At 46.7% G+C, this 22,035-nt stretch overlaps 1 protein-coding gene across 1 annotated transcript in view; it reads right to left on the bottom strand.

Annotated features, from left to right (window-relative positions):
* The window catches only part of FNTA (farnesyltransferase, CAAX box, alpha), a 32,331-nt gene that overhangs the window by 2,965 nt on the left and 7,331 nt on the right, over positions 1-22,035 (bottom strand). Inside the window, exons 3-6 of the mRNA XM_053578788.1 lie at positions 19,453-19,567; positions 15,621-15,725; positions 4,922-5,048; positions 1,873-2,021 (exon numbers count right to left, since the gene is read on the bottom strand). Coding sequence (XP_053434763.1) covers positions 1,873-2,021; positions 4,922-5,048; positions 15,621-15,725; positions 19,453-19,567 — 496 coding nt within the window. The remainder of the gene's footprint in view (positions 1-1,872; positions 2,022-4,921; positions 5,049-15,620; positions 15,726-19,452; positions 19,568-22,035) is intronic.

A 22,035-nucleotide genomic window follows, 5' to 3' on the forward strand; every position in this document is an offset into this window, starting at 1 on the left:
TGTCCTCTGAGGCCAGGCATTGACTTCTTCCTCTGTGGTTATCGAAGTCCTAAACGGCATTTTCTTCCAATACAGACTTTTTAATCTTCACTGAAAATCTTTTGTGAGTGCTGCCACCTTCATGGATGACCTTAGTTAGAGCTCAGAGCTCCTCGGTAACACACTGCAGCTTCCCCATCAGCACTTAAGGCTTCACTCTGTACTTCCAGGTACAGAGATAGTTTCTTTCCATCAACCTCTTGAACTAACGTCTGCTACTTAAATTTTTTTTTTTCCTGCAGATTCCTCACCTCTCAGCCTTCTTAGAACTGAAGAGAGTTAGGATCTTACTCTGGATTAAGCTTTGGCTTACGTGAAGGTTGTGGCGGGTTTGATCTTTTATCCAGGCCACTCAAACTTTCTCCATATCAGCACTAAGGCTGCTTCGCTTTCCTATAATTCGTGTGTTCTGTGGAGTAGCACTTCAATTTCCTTTAAATTTTTCCTGTGCATTCACAACTTGGCTAACTCTGGTACAAGAGGTTCAGCTTTCAATGTGCCTTCCTAACAAAGCTTGTTTCTAGCTTTTGATTTAAAGGGAGAGACATCTCTTACTTTCACATGAATGCTTACAGGCTATTGTAGGGGTTATTAATCGGCTTAGTTTCAATATTGTTGTATTTCAGGGAACAGGAAAGCCCAAGAAGAGGAAGATGGGGGACATACCACACTTAGTGATGAAGCTCACCCTCTTATATGGGCACAGTCATAGCACCCCAAAACAATTATAATACCTAAGATGACCGATCAAAGACCACCATACAGCTACAATAATAATGAAAGTTTGAGTGTTGCAAGGATTATTGAAATGTGACACGGACACACAGAATGAGCACATGCCATTGGGAAAATGGCACTGGCGGACCCTGTGCCGACACAGGGTTGGCCACAAACCTTCAATTCGTAAAAATCGTAATATCTGCAAGGTACAAAAACAAGGTATAGACAGGAGAGAACTAGAAAGGAGACATAAGGTGTGCTTGAGAGTATGTCTGCTCTAGATATAACCCTGGAACGGAGAGTTAATGTGAGACAAGGACTGAGTACTTCTCTTCAACATGTAAATCACCAGAACTCTGTATAAAGCCGCTAGAAGCAGCTGGCTTGGTCCAGGAAGAGCTGAAAGCAAGGACATGAAATCAGTCTCTCCGTGTAGTTGTTTAAACATGTCTATTAATTAAAATTATGATTGCTGTCTTATCAGGCTTTAAAACAATAAGCATGTTCAAATGTCATGAAATAGACACTGAGACAAAATGGACAAATAAGGTTAGAAAAAATGGCTCTTAGTATCTATGGATATAATATAGAAATTCATGCCAATTCAGAACTTTCTAGCTCTTCTAACAGCTTTTGCTACAGCGGTCCTCAACTGGGGGTGATCTTGTCCTCTAAGGGACATCTGCCAGCGTCTGAAGACACTTTGTTCAAGGCCAGGGATGCAGCCTAATATCTTACAACACGCAGGACGGCCCCCACCACAAAGACTTACTGGGGCCAAACCCTACACTGGGGTCACAGAGCATCTGGGAACTGCTATTTGAATGCAACAGAATTTAATGAGATAGTTTTAAAATGAAGTTTCTCAGACTCTAAGAAATCAGATTTCTTTCCAATCGCTGGTAGCAATAGTATTTCAAGATACTAAAGACACTACACAGTAGAGGGAGACCGTTATTTGAAAATCTATCATTATATGCGTCCTCTCATTGCTCTGCTCTAGTTTAGTTCCACGAGGGTAGGAGCTTGACCTTTGCTGTACCCCTAATGCCTGAGACACGGTAGGCAAGCGAGATATTGTTAATGAATGAGTAAGTGCAGCAGGTTACTAACTGGACTTCTCTCTCCAACACAGCATGGTCATTGTAGCCAGTGGTGTTTGAAATAACGAAGTATCTTTGGTTCCAGACAGAGTTATTTCTCACGTCCTCTTTTAGAAGCTGGTCTACATAATGCAGCTCATTATCCCAAAGTTTAAATTCCTAAAAGAAAATTAAAAAAAAAAAAAAAAGAATTAGAAATGTCCCATTATTCATAAACAATACAAATAAATAAATAAAACTGTCAGTAAACCTAACAAGGTAGACCTGAGGATGAGAGGATTTGTCACATAATGAGAGAGAAGTGACAGTCACAGGTCAAGGAAATAGAGGGCGACGGGCGACGCGTGAAACTGAGGACAGAGTATAGGAACAGAGAGAGCAGGAAAAAAGCCAAACTCACTGGTAAGAAAGTAACTATAGTACAGAGTAGCAATTCAATGAGATTTGATATTAACATATAACATTAAGGGCAGCATTCACAAGTATACATAAATGATAAAATTACATTAAAATACACGTAGGGAAATATATACCACAGGATTTAGATAAAAATTTATACCATACAAAGCTGTTTTAATTAAAAAAAATTTACGGAGAGAACAGAACCACTGAAGACAATTTGAAAGAGGAGAATGGTTAAAACTTAAAAATGCTGCAAAAGTTGGGGACATTAACTCTGAAAAGGATAGCAGCTGGGCGCAGTTGCTCATGCCTGTAAATCCCAACACTCTGGGAAGCCAAGGCAGGTGTATTACCTGAGCTCACAGGTTCAAGACCAGCCTGAGCCAGAGCAAGACTCCATCTCTAAAAATAGCTGGGCGTTGTGGCAGGCGCCTGTAGTCCCAGCCACTCGGGAGACTGAGGCAAGAGAATCTGGGCACTTAAGCTCAAGAGTTTGAGGTTGCTGTGAGCTGTGATGCCATAGCACTCTACTACGGGCGACACAGTGAGACTGTCTCAAAAAAAAAAAAAAAAAAAGCTTAAAACTAAAATTCTGTCACATTTAATATATGTATGTCATTAAGTTATTTTAAGAACTGTCTCACATCCATTTTAAGTAATCAGAGAATGTACTAAATTCATTAAATTCTCACTGAAAATAAATATTTAAAATGGCGTTCCATAATTAAGTCCCCTTACTAGAAACAGGCTTAGAACAGGCTTCTTCGGCCCTGGCAGTGATAACCTGCACCAGGCAACTCTGCTGTGGGGCTGTCTCAGGCACAGGGGAGGCCAGTAGCATCCCTGCCCTCTATCCACTGGACAACAGCAGCACCAGGCCCCTAGTTTGACAGCGAAAAATAGCTCCAGCTGCTCTGAATGTTCTCCGTGGAGCACGGTCACTGCTGCTTGAAAACCATGGGATCTAAGATGTGTGCATGTCCCACTGTGAACCTTGAGACAAGTTTTCTTCCTTTTTATTCAGCATATAAAAATGTACAGATTTTCTTCAGTTTTCAGAATCCATTTGCCCCTCAATAGAGCAGAAATTATTCTTTAAAAAATTATATTGGAAACATGAAATCATAATGTATCAAATGTGAAAACAAGAAAATGACATGTACTTTGGTTTATAAAATAGAAACTTAGGAATTACAACACAATGGAAGGATATTTTGAAGTCCTTTCTCATAGGAACATTTACAATCATTTCAGAGAAGCACCCTGGGTGAAGGGCTTTTCAAAGACACTAGGAATGTTCTCTTTCTCAAGCTGCTGTGGCAAATGGGTGGGGCTGTGTGCTTGTGTATAATTTTTACTCTTAAATTTTTACTCTTAAATTTACTCTTAAATTTTTACTCTTAAAATATTCATTATAAAGTGAAAATATCAAAAATGTTTAGAAAATGTGTCCCTTTAGCTAAATTTGGAAAATTTTTAAATTTTAAATAAAATAATTATGGTGAAATGCTCTTGGTGTAATGAATAGTGCAAAAAGTAGCAATCTATGGAAAAATTCATAGGAAACAACACTGTAACTGTTAGAATAAATGAAATGCCCAGAGTAGGAGTTACAACTATTCTATTCAGTATTAAGCACAAAATTTTAATACGTGGGTAGAAATAAAATACACAATAGTTAGTGTTTCAAAGTTTATATATACAAAAACTTTATTTTTTTGAGACAGTCACACTATGTCACCCATGGTAGAGTGCCGTGGCGTCACACCTCACAGCAACCTCCAACTCTTGGGCTCAAGTAATCCTCCTGCCTCAGCCTTCCAAGTAGCTGGGACGACAGGGGCCCACCACAACACCCAGCTATTTTTCAGAGACAGGGTCTCGCTCTTGCTCAGGCTGGTCTCCAACTCCTGAACTCAGGCAATCTACCCACCTTGGCCTCCCAGAGTGCTAGGATTACAGGTGTGAACCACTGCACCCAGCCTTACACAAAAACTTTAAATGTGCCCTTGTTAATTAAAATAATAGTAATATAAAAAATAAATAAAATAGAACTGCGCTAAAGATTTACTACTTTTTGTACTCAATTCGCCAGCAAACATGTGATACAAATTAAAGAATTAAAAATTTACTTTTATTCTTTAGTATAAAGCCATTCACCAACATATCCAAAGAGATAAAGGCAAACCAACATGAAAGATGTGAGGTTTTAAGTAGCTTAATTCTTTTTTTTTTTGTTTTTTTGAGACAGAGCCTCGCTATGTTGCCCGTGGTAGAGTGTTATGGAGTCATAGCTCACAGCAACCTCAAATCTTGGGCTTAAGCAATTCTCTTGCCTCAGCCTCCCAAGTAGCTGGGACTACAGGCGCCCCCCACAACGCCCGGCTATTTTCTTATTGCAGTTGTCATTGTTGCTCAGCTGGCCTGGGCCTGGTTCGAACCTGTAGCCTCAGTGTATGTGGCTGGCGCCATAACCACTATGCTACAAGTGCCAAGCCGCTAAGTACCTTAATTCTTAATTATTACATATTATGTGCAATGATTTATATATGTGTGTGTTTTGCTTTAGAAGTATATTTAGACTTCAACTGTAAGTTTACCAGTTTAATTCAGTTAAAAATAAAAACCTGAAAAACACTGTAACAAGAAGGCAATACCTGAATAACCCACTGTCGATGCTGCCAGGCGTGGTAATTCTTTGCATCCTGATTAAGAATATCGGCAATAAACTCAAGCTCCTGAGATGGATCTTTTAACCATTCCACTAATACTCGCCTATGATGCCTAAAGCCCAGAGAAGGAAGAAAGAAAAGTTTTTTGTTAATTGATTCAACAACTAAAATATCAGCTGCATATCTGTTTACCCTCGGTGAGGTGGAAGGACACTCAAGAAACAAAAGTTCACCTCTAATTCTCAAGACACTACTGGAGAGAAAGGTAACACAAAGAAAATAATAAGAAAAAAGTTCACAACACTAAGGAAGAGTTGAGAAACACAGAACAGTTATGTGTAAAATGAAATCATATACATGGGGTTTAAAAAGAAGGTTTGCCTCAGCCCGACATGGTAGGTCACGCCTATAATAATCCCAGCACTCAGCAAGGGCGAGACCCCATCTCTTACTAAAAATAGAAAAATGAGGGTGGTGCCTGTGGCTCATTGAGTAGGGCGCCAGCCCCCATATACCAGAGGTGGCAGGTTCAAACCCAACCCCGGCCAAAACCTGCAAAAAAAAGAAAAGAAAAATGAGCTGGCCAGCCATTGTTGTGGGTGCTGGTGAGGTCCCAGGTACTGGGAGGCTGAGACAGGAGAACTGCTGGAACCCAAGAGTCTGAAGTTGCTGTGAACTAGGCTGATACTATGGTACCCTAGCCAGGACAACAGAAGAGACACTCTGTCTCAAAAAAAAAAAATGTTCGGCCAGGGGTGGTGGCTCACGCCTGTAGTCCCAGCACTGTGGGAGGCCGAGGTGGGTGGACTGTCTGAGCTCAAAGGTTCAAGACCAGTATGAGCAGCAGTGAGCCAGAGTAAGACCCCGTCTCTACTAACAACATCAAAAACAGCCGGACGTTGTGGTGGGCGTCTGTAATCCCAGCTATTAGGGAGGCAATGGGAAAGAGAATCGCCAGAGGAAGAAGAAAATGAACAAGCAAGCTGAAATTAAAAAAAAACAATTCATCTCACAATAATACAATACAAAATTCTGTCAAAAAATTCTAACGCATTACCAGGTTGCATAATGACAGACTAGTGAAAATGTGCTATTATTTTATCAAGCATAGAAGTTCCTCTAGTTAAACAGTTTGTGGTTTTCACTGAATGTAAAGTGTCACATACAAACAACTTCTCATCCCACATGGTAGTGGGCGGAACTGAATTCACATCTATCCTGAAGCTATCAAGGAGTTATGATAAGCTACAAGTTTGTCACAAGACGAGTTTCTGTACTAGGAAAATACTTCTAAAAGGTTTATATTGGATTTCATTTCATAACTTTCTTAAACTATAAAAATCTATTAGTGAAAACGTTCTGCAGTTCACTGTGGTGATGGTTGCACATATTTGTGCAAACTCGTTTACTCAAAACCACTGCACTGTACACTTTCTATAGGTGGACTGTACGGTATATGAATCGTATCCCAATACAGCAAATTTTTTTTTTTTTTTTTTGTAGAGACAGAGTCTCACTTTATGACCCTTGGTAGAGTGCCATGGCATCACACAGCTCACAGCAACCTCCAACTCCTGGGCTTAAGCAATTCTCTTGCCTCAGCCCCCGAGTAGCTGGGACTATAGGCGCCCGCCACAACGCCAGGCTATTTTTTTTTTTTTTGGTTGCAGTTCAGCCGGGGCCGGGTTTGAACCCGCCACCCTCGGTATATGGGGCCGGCGCCTTACCGACTGAGCCACAGGTGCCGCCCCCAATACAGCGAATTTTTAAAATTCATTATACTAAAAGTGAGAAGTGATAGGAAATGAAGCTTAATGAACAATCTATTTAACATACATGGAAAATTTAAAAATTAATCTTACAGAATATTAAGGTAAGATACCCCTAGAGAAAAAGGTTTCCAAATTTATATTTAGAAATCTTCCAAGTCAGTGAATACTAGTAGCATTTTATTTTTCCAGATTCCAGGTAAATTCTATAATTTAGGAAAAAGTTAAAAATTAGATTCTCTCAGGCTGGGGACAGTAGCTCACACCTATAATCCTGGGACTCTGGGAGGTTGCAGTAAAAGGATCACTTGAGCTCAAGAGTTCAAAACCAGCCTCAGCAAAGCAAGACTCTATCTCTACTAAAAGTAGAAAAATTAGCTGAGCATGGTGGTGCACATCTGTGGTCTCAACTACTTGGGAGGCTGAGGCAGGAGGATAGTTTGAGCCCAAAAGTTTGAGGTTGCTATGAGTGATGATATCACAACACTCCACCCAGGGTGACAAGAGTGAGACTCTGTCTCAATAAAAAATAAATAAAATAAAATAAATTAGATCTTCTGGTATATCAAATTGACTTCTAGGAACATAAGTTTGTACTAATGTTCTATGACTTAAAAAATTATTAAATTGGGCGGCGCCTGTAGCTCAGGGAGTAGGGCGCCAGTCCCATATGCCGGAGGTGGCGGGTTCAAACCCAGCCCTGGCCAAAAACCACAAAAAAAAAAAAAAAAAAAAAAATTAAATTATTAAATACAGGGATTTACCTTACAGTATAAGTTTTCATAGTGAGAATTTAATAAAAAGTAATTTATTAGGGTACAGGATTTTCATTACTTGTATTAAACTGGTTGTAAGAGGAACTAACAGGGTAGGTAATGTATTTATTGCAATTAAAAAACTAGGGGGCTTTCCACAGCAGCTGCTTTGACTGGGTTTGTGTTTTGTTTCTCCTAACAATGGGTGCTGGGGTGTTAAGGACAGTGTCTGTAGGGTAATCAAACACTGAGAATGCTTGTGATGTCTGGATTTTACAGCTACAGACATGTATATAAAAGTACCTCGACTGCACAGGGTAAATACCTTTTTAATGAGTCTGAAATACTCTATTTTCTCTTCAAAGCAACTATTATTTTATAATGCAAGTTTTTAGGAAAGCAACAATCTACTTATAAACAAAGAGGCTACAACGGTAAAGCTTTTATTTATGTATTTATTTTATTTATTTATTTTTTTGAGACAAGAGTCTCAAGCTGTCACCCTGAGTAGAGAACCAAGGCGTAATAGTTCACAGCAACCTCCAACTCTTGGGCTCAAACGACCCTCTTGTCTCAGTTTTTCTATTTTTAGTAGAGATATGATCTCACTCTTGCTCAGGCTGGTCTCAAACTCATGAGCTCAAGCAATCCACCTGCCTCAGCCTCCCAGAGTGCTTACAGGCATGAGCCACCGCGCCTGGCCATGGAAAAGCTTTTAACTAAATAAAACTCTACCAATGAAAATCTATACAACAGCTACCACTTCTATGCTTTGCCAAATTAACCAGAGGTTTTTTTGATTACTTACAAATGTTATTTACTGAAGACAGTTATGCACTATCAGATCTATTATATTCTAATTCTTTGAAAATTAAATATCTCTCTATAGGTAAATCCTCCTTGAAGATAATACTTGGCTATGCGGATCATCATCACACAGCTGGTCCAGACGCTCCGCAGCTGTCCACATCTGGGATGAGGTTCCTCCTCCTGCCAAGACTAGCCGACAAGTTGGCCCTCTTCCCACTCTTAGGTCTGCACTCTCCTTTCTCTCCTGAATTCTCAACCTCTCTGTATTAACACTATCCCCCTACCATGAAGCCTTTACCATATTGAAAATAGCAAACAAAACGCCAGCCCTTGAGCAGCACCTGCCCTGTGCTCCTTTCTCAGCACCCGGGCCTCTTCCGCCCCCAGTCCCAGTTCTAGTCACTGCTATGTGACTCCCTTCCTCACCCTGCCTCTTCGCTCCTGCCCACTGCCACCCACCCAACCCCTGCACACGCCTAGGACACTCACAACTGGCCGACCACCCAACCGACATCACTGTCATCACTTCCAGTTCCTGCTTTCTCTGACTTCTCATTAGCAGCTCATGTTGTCACCCGTTCCTGTCTTTTTGAAACTCTCTCCCCTCTTGGTTTCCTTCCGCAGTCCTCCCCACACACACGATGACATGGCATTCACCAGTGCTGTCCTCAGCCTTCTCCTCTAACTCTCCCTGAGCACGTCACCCACAGCTGTGACTCCAGCTTCCATTCCAGACACAGCCAGCCTCCAACTCTAGTCAGCAACCCCCACTGCTCCTCACTCCAGAAGAGCGCTTTCCAGTCACTTACTGGACAGCCGTATGCACGTGGGTTTTACACAAGCACGTCAAGCACCACCTGCCCAACACCGACCCTGTTCTTCTTTACCCAAAATGTGCTGCTGAGCCTCTCAAATTCCCCAAGTGGATGGCACCACCACTCACTCAGCTTTTAAGCCAAAAATAAGAGACGTTCTTCTCCATCACCCCTTCAATAAATTAAACTTCAAAACGTATTGCTTTTCCCTCTAAAATCTCTCTCAAATTTACTTCTCCCTCTCCAGTAATTTCTGCATATGAAGTCTCATCTCTTCTAACCTGCACCACTGCAAGGGCCCCTCAGCCTCCAGGATCAGGAAGCTGGACAAGTCCCTGTCTGCCCTGCCATCAGGGCACCTTCTAAGACACAAATACAACCGTGTTACTTGTCACTAGCTCTCACTGCCACTAAGATCCACACACAGCCCTGATGGATGCTCATAGGCCCTTTACGCCCTCAACCCTGCTTATACTCCATGACCCCCCAAGGCACTCTCAGCACATGGACTTCTTCAGGCTTCTGCCTAGAATATTGTCTTTTGCCTCAGAGGTCCTGCCTTTCAAAGTCTTCCTTAAATCTCAGGCATAAAGATACTATGGTGTGTGTGTAGGCCATTCAGCTGAAAAAAGGTAAAACGGGAGTGAGCCCTGCATTATGAAGAGGCAATCAACGGCACACAAAGTGAAGTAAACTATTGGCAGTGGGCCGCACACCTCACCCTCACCACCATCACTGCGTGCGGGGCACTGCCCCACCCCTCTCCTCCTGCTCCCCAACTCACTGTGTGCGGGGCACTGCCCCACCCCTCTCCTCCTGCTCCCTAACTCACTGTGTGCGGGGCACTGCCCCACCCCTCTCCTCCTGCTCCCTAACTCACTGTGTGCGGGGCACTGCCCCACCCCTCTCCTCCTGCTCCCCAACTCACTGTGTGCGGGGCACTGCCCCACCCCTCTCCTCCTGCTCCCCAACTCACTGTGTGCGGGGCACTGCCCCACCCCTCTCCTCCTGCTCCCCAACTCACTGTGTGCGGGGGCACTGCCCCACCCCTCTCCTCCTGCTCCCCAACTCACTGTGTGCGGGGCACTGCCCCACCCATCTCTTCCTGCTCCCCAACTCACTGTGTGCGGGGCACTGCCCCACCCATCTCTTCCTGCTCCCCAACTCACTGTGTGCGGGGCACTGCCTCACCCCTCTCCTCCTCCTCCCCAACTCACTGTGTGCGGGGCACTGCCCCACCCATCTCCTCCTGCTCCCTAACTCACTGTGTGCGGGGCACTGCCCCACCCATCTCCTCCTGCTCCCCAACTCACTGTGTGCGGGGCACTGCCCCACCCATCTCCTCCTGCTCCCCAACTCACTGTGTGCGGGGCACTACCCCACCCCTCTCCTCCTGCTCCCCAACTCACTGTGTGCGGGGCACTGCCCCACCCCTCTCCTCCTGCTCCCTAACTCACTGTGAGCGGGGCACTGCCCCACCCCTCTCCTCCTGCTCCCTAACTCACTGTGTGCGGGGCACTGCCCCACCCCTCTCCTCCTGCTCCCCAACTCACTGTGTGCGGGGCACTGCCCCACCTCTCTCCTCCTGCTCCCCAACTCACTGTGTGCGGGGCACTGCCCCACCCCTCTCCTCCTGCTCCCCAACTCACTGTGTGCGGGGCACTGCCCCACCCCTCTCCTCCTGCTCCCCAACTCACTGTGTGCGGGGCACTGCCCCACCCCTCTCCTCCTGCTCCCCAACTCACTGTGTGCGGGGCACTGCCCCACCTCTCTCCTCCTGCTCCCTAACTCACTGTGTGCGGGGCACTGCCCCACCCCTCTCCTCCTGCTCCCCAACTCACTGTGTGCGGGGCACTGCCCCACCCCTCTCCTCCTGCTCCCCAACTCACTGTGTGCGGGGCACTGCCCCACCCCTCTCCTCCTGCTCCCTAACTCACTGTGTGCGGGGCACTGCCCCACCCCTCTCCTCCTGCTCCCTAACTCACTGTGCGCGGGGCACTGCCCCACCCCTCTCCTAGTGCTCCCCAACTCACTGTGCGCGCGGCACTGCCGCACCCCTCTCCTCCTGCTCCCCAACTCACTGTGTGCGAGGCACTGCCCACCCCTCTCCTCCTGTTCCCTAACTCACTGTGTGCAGGGCACTGCCCCACCCCTCTCCTCCTGCTCCCTAACTCATTGTGTGCGGGGCACTGCCCCACCCCTCTCCTCCTGCTCCCTAACTCACTGTGTGCAGGGGCATTGCCCCACCCCTCTCCTCCTAGGCCCTAACTCACTGTGCGCGGGGCACTGCCCCACCCCTCTCCTCCTGCTCCCTAACTCATTGTGTGCGGGGCACTGCCCCACCCCTCTCCTCCTGCTCCCTAACTCACCGTGTGCAGGGGCATTGCCCCACCCCTCTCCTCCTGCTCCCCAACTCACTGTGTGCGGGGCACTGCCCCACCCCTCTCCTCCTGCTCCCCAACTCACTGTGTGCGGGGCACTGCCCCACCCCTCTCCTCCTGCTCCCTAACTCATTGTGTGCGGGGCACTGCCCCACCCCTCTCCTCCTGCTCCCTAACTCACTGTGTGCAGGGGCATTGCCCCACCCCTCTCCTCCTAGGCCCTAACTCACTGTGCGCGGGGCACTGCCCCACCCCTCTCCTCCTGCTCCCTAACTCATTGTGTGCGGGGCACTGCCCCACCCCTCTCCTCCTGCTCCCTAACTCACCGTGTGCAGGGGCATTGCCCCACCCCTCTCCTCCTGCTCCCCAACTCACTGTGTGCGGGGCACTGCCCCACCCCTCTCCTCCTGCTCCCCAACTCACTGTGTGCGGGGCACTGCCCCACCCCTCTCCTCCTGCTCCCCAACTCACTGTGTGCGGGGCACTGCCCCACCTCTCTCCTCCTGCTCCCTAACTCACTGTGTGCGGGGCACTGCCCCACCCCTCTCCTCCTGCTCCCCAACTCACTGTGTGCGGGGCACTGCCCCACCCCTCTCCTCCTGCTCCCTAACTCACTGTGTGCGGGGCACTGCCCCACCCCTCTCCTCCTGCTCCCTAACTCACTGTGTGCGGGGCACTGCCCCACCCCTCTCCTCCTGCTCCCTAACTCACTGTGCGCGGGGCACTGCCCCACCCCTCTCCTAGTGCTCCCCAACTCACTGTGCGCGCGGCACTGCCGCACCCCTCTCCTCCTGCTCCCCAACTCACTGTGTGCGAGGCACTGCCCACCCCTCTCCTCCTGTTCCCTAACTCACTGTGTGCAGGGCACTGCCCCACCCCTCTCCTCCTGCTCCCTAACTCATTGTGTGCGGGGCACTGCCCCACCCCTCTCCTCCTGCTCCCTAACTCACTGTGTGCAGGGGCATTGCCCCACCCCTCTCCTCCTAGGCCCTAACTCACTGTGCGCGGGGCACTGCCCCACCCCTCTCCTCCTGCTCCCTAACTCATTGTGTGCGGGGCACTGCCCCGCCCCTCTCCTCCTGCTCCCTAACTCACTGTGTGCAGGGGCATTGCCCCACCCCTCTCCTCCTGCTCCCCAACTCACTGTGTGCGGGGCACTGCCCCACCCCTCTCCTCCTGCTCCCCAACTCACTGTGTGCGGGGCACTGCCCCACCCCTCTCCTCCTGCTCCCCAACTCACTGTGTGCGGGGCACTGCCGCACCCCTCTCCTCCTGCTCCCCAACTCACTGTGTGCGGGGCACTGCCCCACCCCTCTCCTCCTGCTCCCTAACTCACTGTGTGCGGGGCACTGCCCCACCCCTCTCCTCCTGCTCCCCAACTCACTGTGTGCGGGGCACTGCCGCACCCCTCTCCTCCTGCTCCCCAACTCACTGTGTGCGGGGCACTGCCCCACCCCTCTCCTCCTGCTCCCCAACTCACTGTGTGCGGGGCACTGCCCCACCCCTCTCTCCTGCTCCCCAACTCACTGTGTGCGGGGCACTGCCCCACCCCTCTCCTCCTGCTCCCTAACTCACTGTGTGCGGGGCACTGCCCCACCCCTCTCCTCCTGCTCCCTAACTCACTGTGTGCGGGGCACTGCCCCACCCCTCTCCTCCTGCTCCCTAACTCACTGTGTGCGGGGCACTGCCCCACCCCTCTCCTCCTGCTCCCTAACTCACTGTGTGCGGGGCACTGCCCCACCCCTCTCCTCCTGCTCCCTAACTCACTGTGTGCGGGGCACTGCCCCACCCCTCTCCTCCTGCTCCCTAACTCACTGTGTGCGGGGCACTGCCCCACCCCTCTCCTCCTGCTCCCTAACTCACTGTGTGCGGGGCACTGCCGCACCCCTCTCCTCCTGCTCCCCAACTCACTGTGTGCGGGGCACTGCCCCACCCCTCTCCTCCTGCTCCCTAACTCACTGTGTGCGGGGCACTGCCCCACCCCTCTCCTCCTGCTCCTCAATTCACTGTGTGCGGGGCACTGCCCGACCCCTCTCCTCCTGCTCCCTAACTCACTGTGTGCGGGGCACTGCCCCACCCCTCTCCTCCTGCTCCCTAACTCACTGTGTGCAGGGCACTGCACCACCCCTCTCCTCCTAGGCCCTAACTCACTGTGCGCGGGGCACTGCCCCACCCCTCTCCTCCTGCTCCCTAACTCACTGTGTGCAGGGCACTGCCCCACCCCTCTCCTCCTGCTCCCTAACTCACTGTGTGCGGGGCACTGCCCCACCCCTCTCCTCCTGCTCCCTAACTCATTGTGTGCGGAGCAGTGCCCCACCCCTCTCCTCCTGCTCCCTAACTCACTGTGTGCACGGGCATTGCCCCACCCCTCTCCTCCTAGGCCCTAACTCACTGTGCGCGGGGCACTGCCCCACCCCTCTCCTAGTGCTCCCCAACTCACTGTGTGCGCGGCACTGCCGCACCCCTCTCCTCCTGCTCCCCAACTCACTGTGTGCGGGGCACTGCCCACCCCTCTCCTCCTGCTCCCTAACTCACTGTGTGCGGGGGCCCTGCCCCACCCCTCTCCTCCTGCTCCCCAACTCACTGTGTGCGGGGCACTGCCCCACCCCTCTCCTCCTGCTCCCTAACTCACTGTGTGCGGGGCACTGCCCCACCCCTCTCCTCCTGCTCCCTAACTCACTGTGTGCGGGGCACTGCCCCACCCCTCTCCTCCTGCTCCCTAACTCACTGTGTGCGGGGGCACTGCCCCACCCCTCTCCTCCTGCTCCCTAACTCACTGTGTGCAGGGGCATTGCCCCACCCCTCTCCTCCTGCTCCCTAACTCACTGTGCGCGGGGCACTGCCCCACCCCTCTCCTCCTGCTCCCCAACTCACTGTGTGCGGGGCACTGCCCCACCCCTCTCCTCCTGCTCCCTAACTCACTGTGTGCGGGGCACTGCCCCACCTCTCTCCTCCTGCTCCCTAACTCACTGTGTGCGGGGGCACTGCCCCACCCCTCTCCTCCTGCTCCCTAACTCACTGTGTGCGGGGCACTGCCCCACCCCTCTCCTCCTGCTCCCTAACTCACTGTGTGCGGGGGCACTGCCCCACCCCTCTCCTCCTGCTCCCTAACTCACTGTGTGCGGGGCACTGCCCCACCTCTCTCCTCCTGCTCCCTAACTCACTGTGTGCGGGGCACTGCCCCACCCCTGTCCTCCTGCTCCCCAACTCACTGTGTGCGGGGCACTGCCCCACCCCTCTCCTCCTGCTCCCTAACTCACTGTGTGCGGGGCACTGCCCCACCCCTCTCCTCCTGCTCCCTAACTCACTGTGTGCGGGGCACTGCCCCACCTCTCTCCTCCTGCTCCCTAACTCACTGTGTGCGGGGGCACTGCCCCACCCCTCTCCTCCTGCTCCCTAACTCACTGTGTGCGGGGCACTGCCCCACCTCTCTCCTCCTGCTCCCTAACTCACTGTGTGCGGGGGCACTGCCCCACCCCTCTCCTCCTGCTCCCTAACTCACTGTGTGCGGGGCACTGCCCCACCCCTCTCCTCCTGCTCCCTAACTCACTGTGTGCGGGGCACTGCCCCGCCCCTCTCATCCTGCTCCCCAACTTCTTGCTTTCCTTCTTCATGCTGTGCGACCCTCACCTGTAACAACCCCCAGACTCTTGTCTACGCTAACCTAGCAGCTTAGTTTCTATAACAAATATACTGAGAAAAACTCTAGCTTTAAATATACTTTCATACGGCTGTGTAAAATTACTGGTTTTATTATTTGCTTTCCTCCTTAGACTGTGTTCATCTTTGTATTCCCAGCATCAATAAACATTTTTTTGAATAAACAAATGAATAAAAGATAAAGTATCAAAAAGTTGGTTTTATAACATACTGAGAAAACAATTTTCAGATTTTTTACTCAAATTTGTTTTGACTCTAGCAGTATTACATACTGATGTTGAAACTTTAAGTTTCTACATCATTTCGGGCACTAAACATAAAGTTATCCTTCTAACATATCCTCTGTTTAATCCTCCTAACAATCCTACCAGTAGGTAACATCAGCTTCAATATAAAGCACTAAATACAATTATAAACAGAAGATTTTCTGCAGGTTCACCACCCAGTGGCAAGTACAATTAAGCACAGTGACATCTGTCCTATTTTCATCTTACCAGACTTGATAGTTTTTGGGCTGTTCCTCAATTATCGCAGTGATGTAGTTCATTTCCTCATGCAGATCCTTTTGAAGCGACTTTAAGAGAACTCTCCGAAAATGCCTACAGCAAACAGTAAGCATCCAGTCTTATTACTCCATCTAAGTTGCCTAGTAACAACAGCAAGTGAAGCTACAAGACAACAATACGGTCAGACAATTCCTGGCAGATGTTCTAAACAACCAGTGCTACAACAATTCAATTGCTTGTGGTTGTCCAAATTCATACAACTATCTGGTGATTGGAAGGATCAACCATTTGGGGTAAAAATACTGAAAGGCAACAAATAACGAGATAGAACAAAAGTAAATTTTTGAAACTTAAGTAATGAAAAGCCACCCACTAAATGATTATTCTCAGATAATACTCTGGTCACCATGTTCTATAAACACAAGGATCAAAGACGTCTCTTTTTCTGTAGGCACAGCTTTTTTGTGTAGATACATCATTCATATAATAAATTGATTGTATTTTAAACATTAACAAAATATTTACTTTTCAAACCACCACAAAAATGCTACTTATAAATGAAATAAGTTTCTCTCCAATTTCTCCACAGGTGGAATCATATTTCCTAAAGACATGGTTAGTGTGGTCTATTTTTACCTTGAAATTTGAGAAAATTCCAACCCAACATATAAGAGACAGTTAAAGATCTAATTACCTTCTAAAATGAACTCCTAAATAGAAGAGATTACAGTATTTCTCTTCCATTGTTATAAAAGAAAATTAAAATTAAGCTTATAGAACATGTAAAACATAGCTTATATGGGTAATGATTTTGGGTATACAGCTATTAAAAAACCAGCAAACACACTTCTCAGGAAATTTTTAAATGCATTCTAAGTTCCTTTTTCTGTAGAGTAAGTAAAATATTGAAAGCTAAGAAGTACATAATAAAGACATAAAATGATGAAATATATTGACAAATAGACTAAATAAATGAGTTAATTCTCATTCTCTAATAAAATCTCACTAAAATGACAGTAAAATAAAAAGAAAGGTTAAATACACAAAGACAAGAGGCTACCACAGCAACTGGGAAAGATCAACAAAATCAGGGACAAAAGTAAGCAGGGAGATAGTTGTAACTAAGAAGAACAAAATGTGTGAAAAACTGTCAACAGAAGAGGAAATCTTAAGAAAGGTTTAGAAATCAGAGGTACCAGGTATTTTCAAATTGGAGTCCACGGTGGGCCTAAAAACAAGGTAAGGTCTATAGAAGAATCCTCACCAGCCAAAATCCCTCCCTGGGTGACAACACCTCCAGACCCAGGCAGGAGACAGTGGCTTTAATCTCTGGAAAAATTTGCAGCAGAAAGGAATACCAGACACACTGGAAGGCAGGGTGAGATAAAGAATGTCGGTATACAAAGCTGAAAAAAATTAAAATAAACGAGTTTCTATTTCAAATCACAACAAGATTGCCCCCCTCCAAAAACAGTTGATATTCTCCACAGTGAGACTCCCCTGCCATCATCCCCTGACCTCCAGAACCGTGACAGCCAAATACACCTTCCTTAGGCAAAAAATTAGATGAATCCTCTTTGGAGAAATACACCATCCAAGAGAAAAGATTAAAAAATACTGACATGAGAAGATTTCACAACAAAACAGCCACACACACCCTTATTAACTTCACAGTGAAGCCCTCCAATTGATAAGTGTTCCACATAGTAGGGCTTCCATTTATTCTTATCTCAGTTATGAGTATTAAAGGAAAGTCAAGAGGGCGGTGCCTGTGGCTCAGTGAGTAGGGCGCCAGTCCCATATACTGAGAGTGGCGGGTTTAAACCCAGCCCCGGCCAAATTGCAACAAAAAAATAGTGGGGCGTTGTGGCGGGTGCCTGTAGTTCCAGCTACTCCGGAGGCTGAAGCAAGATAATCTCCTAAGCCCAGGAGTTGGAGGTTGCTGTGAGCTGTGATGGCACAGCCCTCTACCGAGGGGGACAAAGTGAGACTCTGTCTCTACAAAAAAAAAAAGGAAAGTCAAGAATTAATCAACCGTTTCAGAAAAATATTTATATGAAAGAGAACAAGATAAATAAAGATTAACACACCCATTATTAAAGAAAAAAAGGTGCCAGTTAAAAAAGAATACTCACACAGAGGTTCAGTTTGGGAAGATGAAAAAGTCCTGGAAACAGATAGTGGTGATGAGTTTACAGGGTTGTGAATGTACCTAATGCCATTGAACTGTGAACTGTATATTTAACAATGGTTAAAATGATCAATTTTATGCTATGTGTATTTTACCACAATAAAAAGTTATACGAAAAAAAAAAAGAATACTCAGAAGGCGGGCAAAGTGGCTCACACCTGTAATCCTAACACTCTTGGAGGCTGAGGCGGTGGATTACCTGCGCTCACGGGTTTGAGACCAGCCTGAGCAAGAGCGAGACCTGGTCTCTAAAACAGCCAGGCATTGTGGCAGTGCCTATGGGCACAGCTACTCAGGAGGCTGAGACAAGAGAATTGCTTGAGCCCAAGAGCTTGAAGTTGCTGTGAGCTATGACATCACAGCACTCTACGGAGGATGACAAAAGCAAGACTCTGTCTCAAAAAAATAAAATAAATTAAAATTAAAAGTGAATGCAGAATTTAAAAAAAATCAATAGAAGACTGAAAGATAAAATTGAGGAAATATCTTACAAGTGCATAAATAGACAAAGAAATGAAAATAAAGAAGCTGAGCATGACACCACCTGTCATTAGTCTTAGCTATTCAGGAGGCTGAGGGAGGAGGATGCTTGAGTCCAGAAATTATAGACCTGCCATAAGACCCCACTGCTACCAAAAAATAAAAAAATAAAAATCAGCTAGGAGGCTGAGGTAGGAGGATTGCTCGAGCCCAGCAGTTTGAGGCTGCAGTAAGCTAGGATCATGTCACTGCACTCCAGCCCAGACGACAGAGCAAGAACCTGGCACAATCAATCAATCTAGCGGAAGGAAAAGTAATGATTTTACAAACAGTAGAACCTCTGTAGTTGACCTAATTGTCATAGACAGGATAGGCAGCACATGTGTGCATCGGCACAGCAGGCCTGGTTCCTGATGCTGGCCACCTCTGTATGTTGACAAGTTTGTTACAGTCCCTTGGGTGGTCAACTCACAGAGTAGTTCTACTATGTATAAATCTCAAAAATTACTTCCCACACAAAAATAATTTCCCATCCTTCTACTCTATGAAATGAGAGAGTAAATTGAGAAGGAGAAAGATGTAGAGCTCTAGGAAACAGGAAATCTAACATATGTCAGAGCCGAAGACCAGTCCTGCAGAATCCAAATTAATGAAGAAAAAAAATTAGTGTAGTGTTCAATAGAAATATGACATTGTATGTATATCAGGAGTCTGGATGACAAATTATTTATTAGTACAAAGAAAACAAAAAGGGCAATCTGTTAAAGGGAAGATAATGATCCCGTAAGACTAGATCAATATGAACCCTGAGTACTCGTTTGTGTCAGAGGAAGGGTAGTAGAGAGTGAACTCTGAACTCTGGATCCTTCATAGAAGGAATAGGTGTTGTCTAAAATGAAAAAAAGAAAATCACAAGTAAGCATATTATCTACAATACACAAGGTTGGTTCAAGAAAAACATCTACAAGTTACTACGTCTGAGGAGTAGACTGGGCCAGAGATTTCTACTTCCCATTCAGCTTCTAACTTTGAAACCCGTATGTGTATTTATTATTTTGGTCAAAATTAAAAGTTCAGTTAAAAAAAAAGCCGTACAAACCTGCACAGGAGACACCTCAGCAGGGAATATTAATAATGTGCACTACTTACCACACTGTGTAATTGGCTGCATTTAACTCAATAGCATCTCGGGTCAGTTTAAAAGCTCGTTCACTCCTTTCATCCCGCTGCAGAACGGCTCGGAAGTAATCATAAACATCCCTGACTGGAGACAGAGCACACGACACATTAGGACTGTCCTTCTCATTTAAAACTAGCCCTGGACCGTGTTGCTGTATCTATGTGGAAAGACGAATGAAGAGTCAAATGACGACTGCCGTGCCGAGGACACTCCAATTTCACAGCCACGAAGCACCAGACGCCCATGCATAACCTTGCTCACCATTTATGTGCATGTATATGGGTAATGCCAGACTCTAAATCTCCCGAGCACCTTATGTATAAATATTAAGAGCGCATGTATTCACACAGCTGATTCTCTCACATTTTATTTTGATCAGATTTTTAACTAAAAAATATGCTCAGTGGTAGAAAACTCAAACAGTACAAAAAGGGGAAGGTGTGCTGGCTCACGCCTGTAATCCCAGCACTCTGGGAGGGGAAAGCAGGAGGATCCCTTCAGCTCAGGAGTTTGAGACCAGCCTGAGAAAGACCAAGACCCCATCTCTACTAAAAACAGAAAAACTAGCCAGGCCAAGCTAGCTGTTGTCCTAGCTACCCCGAGGCTGAGGCGAGAGGATCACTTGAGCCCAAGCTGCTGTGAGTCAGGCTGAGGCCATGGCACTCTAACCCAGGCAACAGAATGAGACTCTGTCACACACACACACACACACAAAAAACACAACCAACAACAATTACAACAGTGGTTATTTCTAGCTCTCCTTACCAGAAGCAACCACTGTTAACTGAGTCCAATATATCCTTCCAAATGTATTCTATGCAATTTCAAGTATATGGCCTCCTTCCATCTTTCATTTTTTTGTACAAATGAGATCCATCACACTCAACGTTCTGGGCTTTGCTTTTTTAGCTTGTAAGTTATTAAAGATAATGCAAATTAGTACAAACCTCTGTGGAGAATCATTTGGTACTACGTATTAAAAATTAAATTTTTTTTTTTTTTTGGCCGGGACTGGGTTTGAACCTGCCACCTCCGGCATATGGGGCCAGTGCCTTACTGTTTAATAGGTAGTCTCTCTCACTTCTCATTAATGGAAGGGACACACTTCAACAATCTTTGCGGGTGCTCTAAGTTTTCTCTTTGTTCTCAAAATTTCTGTTTTGTTTTGTTCATTTATTTATTTATTTATTTATTTTGAGACAGTCTCCCTTTGTCACCCTTGGTAGAGTGCCGTGGTGTTACAGCTCACAACAACCTTAAACTCTTGGGCTCAAGTGATCCTCTTCCCTCAGCCTCCCAAGTAGCTGGGACTATAGGCGCCAGCCACAACGCCTCACTATTTTTAGAGACAGGGGTCTTGCTCTTGCTCAGGCTGGAAACTTTCTTTGTTAAAAAAAATTAGAATTTACATACTTACTAACCCAACAATTCCACTTGAGATTTGTATGTGTGCAAAGTATTAAAGGATATTTGCTGGAGCCCTTGGTTACATAAAAAAGAAACTGACAGCTAGGTGTGGTGGCACAGACACACCTGTAGCCCTAGCTACTTGGGAGGCTGAGACAGAAGAATTCCTTGAGCTCAGGAATTTGAGGTTAGCCTGGGCAACACAGCAACACCTCTTCAAAAGCAAAGAAGAAAATGAAACAGAAGACATTGAGGAGGCTGTCCAATACAGCCAAATAGGACAGAAGGCGTGGGCAACCTGGGATCCACTACTTACAGCTGGCATCTGAAGTAGGGGGCAGTCTTAGTGTGCTGAGCCCTTAACCTGCAGGGTCTGTGCTAACTCCAGGTGGTCAGTGTCAGAACTGACTGAAACTGTAGGACCTCTAGTTAGTATCTACAAAGAATTGCTTGGTGTAAAAAACTCAAACATTTGGTGTCAGAAGTAATTCAATATAGAGAAATATAGTCCTCTTAGCCTATAATCCCCAAAGTAAAACTACCAGACAAAAACATAAATTATAGTTCTTTACAAATTCTGAGATAGACCAAGGTCACCTGCCTCTTAAACACTAACTTTAATAGCCGGGAGTGGTGGCAGGCACCAGTAGTCCCAGTTACTCAGAAGGCTGAGGCAGAGACTCGCCTAAGCCCAGGAGTTAGAGGCTGCTGTGAGCTGTGATGCCACAGCACCTACCGAGGGCGATAAAGTGAGACTCTGTCTCTACAAAAAAAAAAAAAAAAAAGAAAGTTTAAATTCATTCCAGAGAAGAATTCAGAAACAACATAAACATAAAACTATGCAATATTATACAATTTCATGGGTCATTACAACAGTTTGAGATACACAAAAATCAAGAAATGTAAAATTTGCATGGATGAAAACAAATGAAGCCCTCCCAGCAACATCAAGAAGCCAAGCAAGCTGAAACTTGCATGACTGAATCAGAAAGAACGCACCCAACTATGCTTCTCAGAGGTGAAATAACGGACCAGAACACAGCCGGACTCAAAACCTTCACAGTGACCCACATAACAAGACCAAGCTTCCAAATAATTTTAAATTTATAACAGAATGAATATAACGTATTAACTCTCTCTATATG

This window comes from Nycticebus coucang, chromosome 24 (genome assembly GCF_027406575.1).
Source record: "Nycticebus coucang isolate mNycCou1 chromosome 24, mNycCou1.pri, whole genome shotgun sequence".
Classification (NCBI taxonomy): domain Eukaryota; kingdom Metazoa; phylum Chordata; class Mammalia; order Primates; family Lorisidae; genus Nycticebus; species Nycticebus coucang.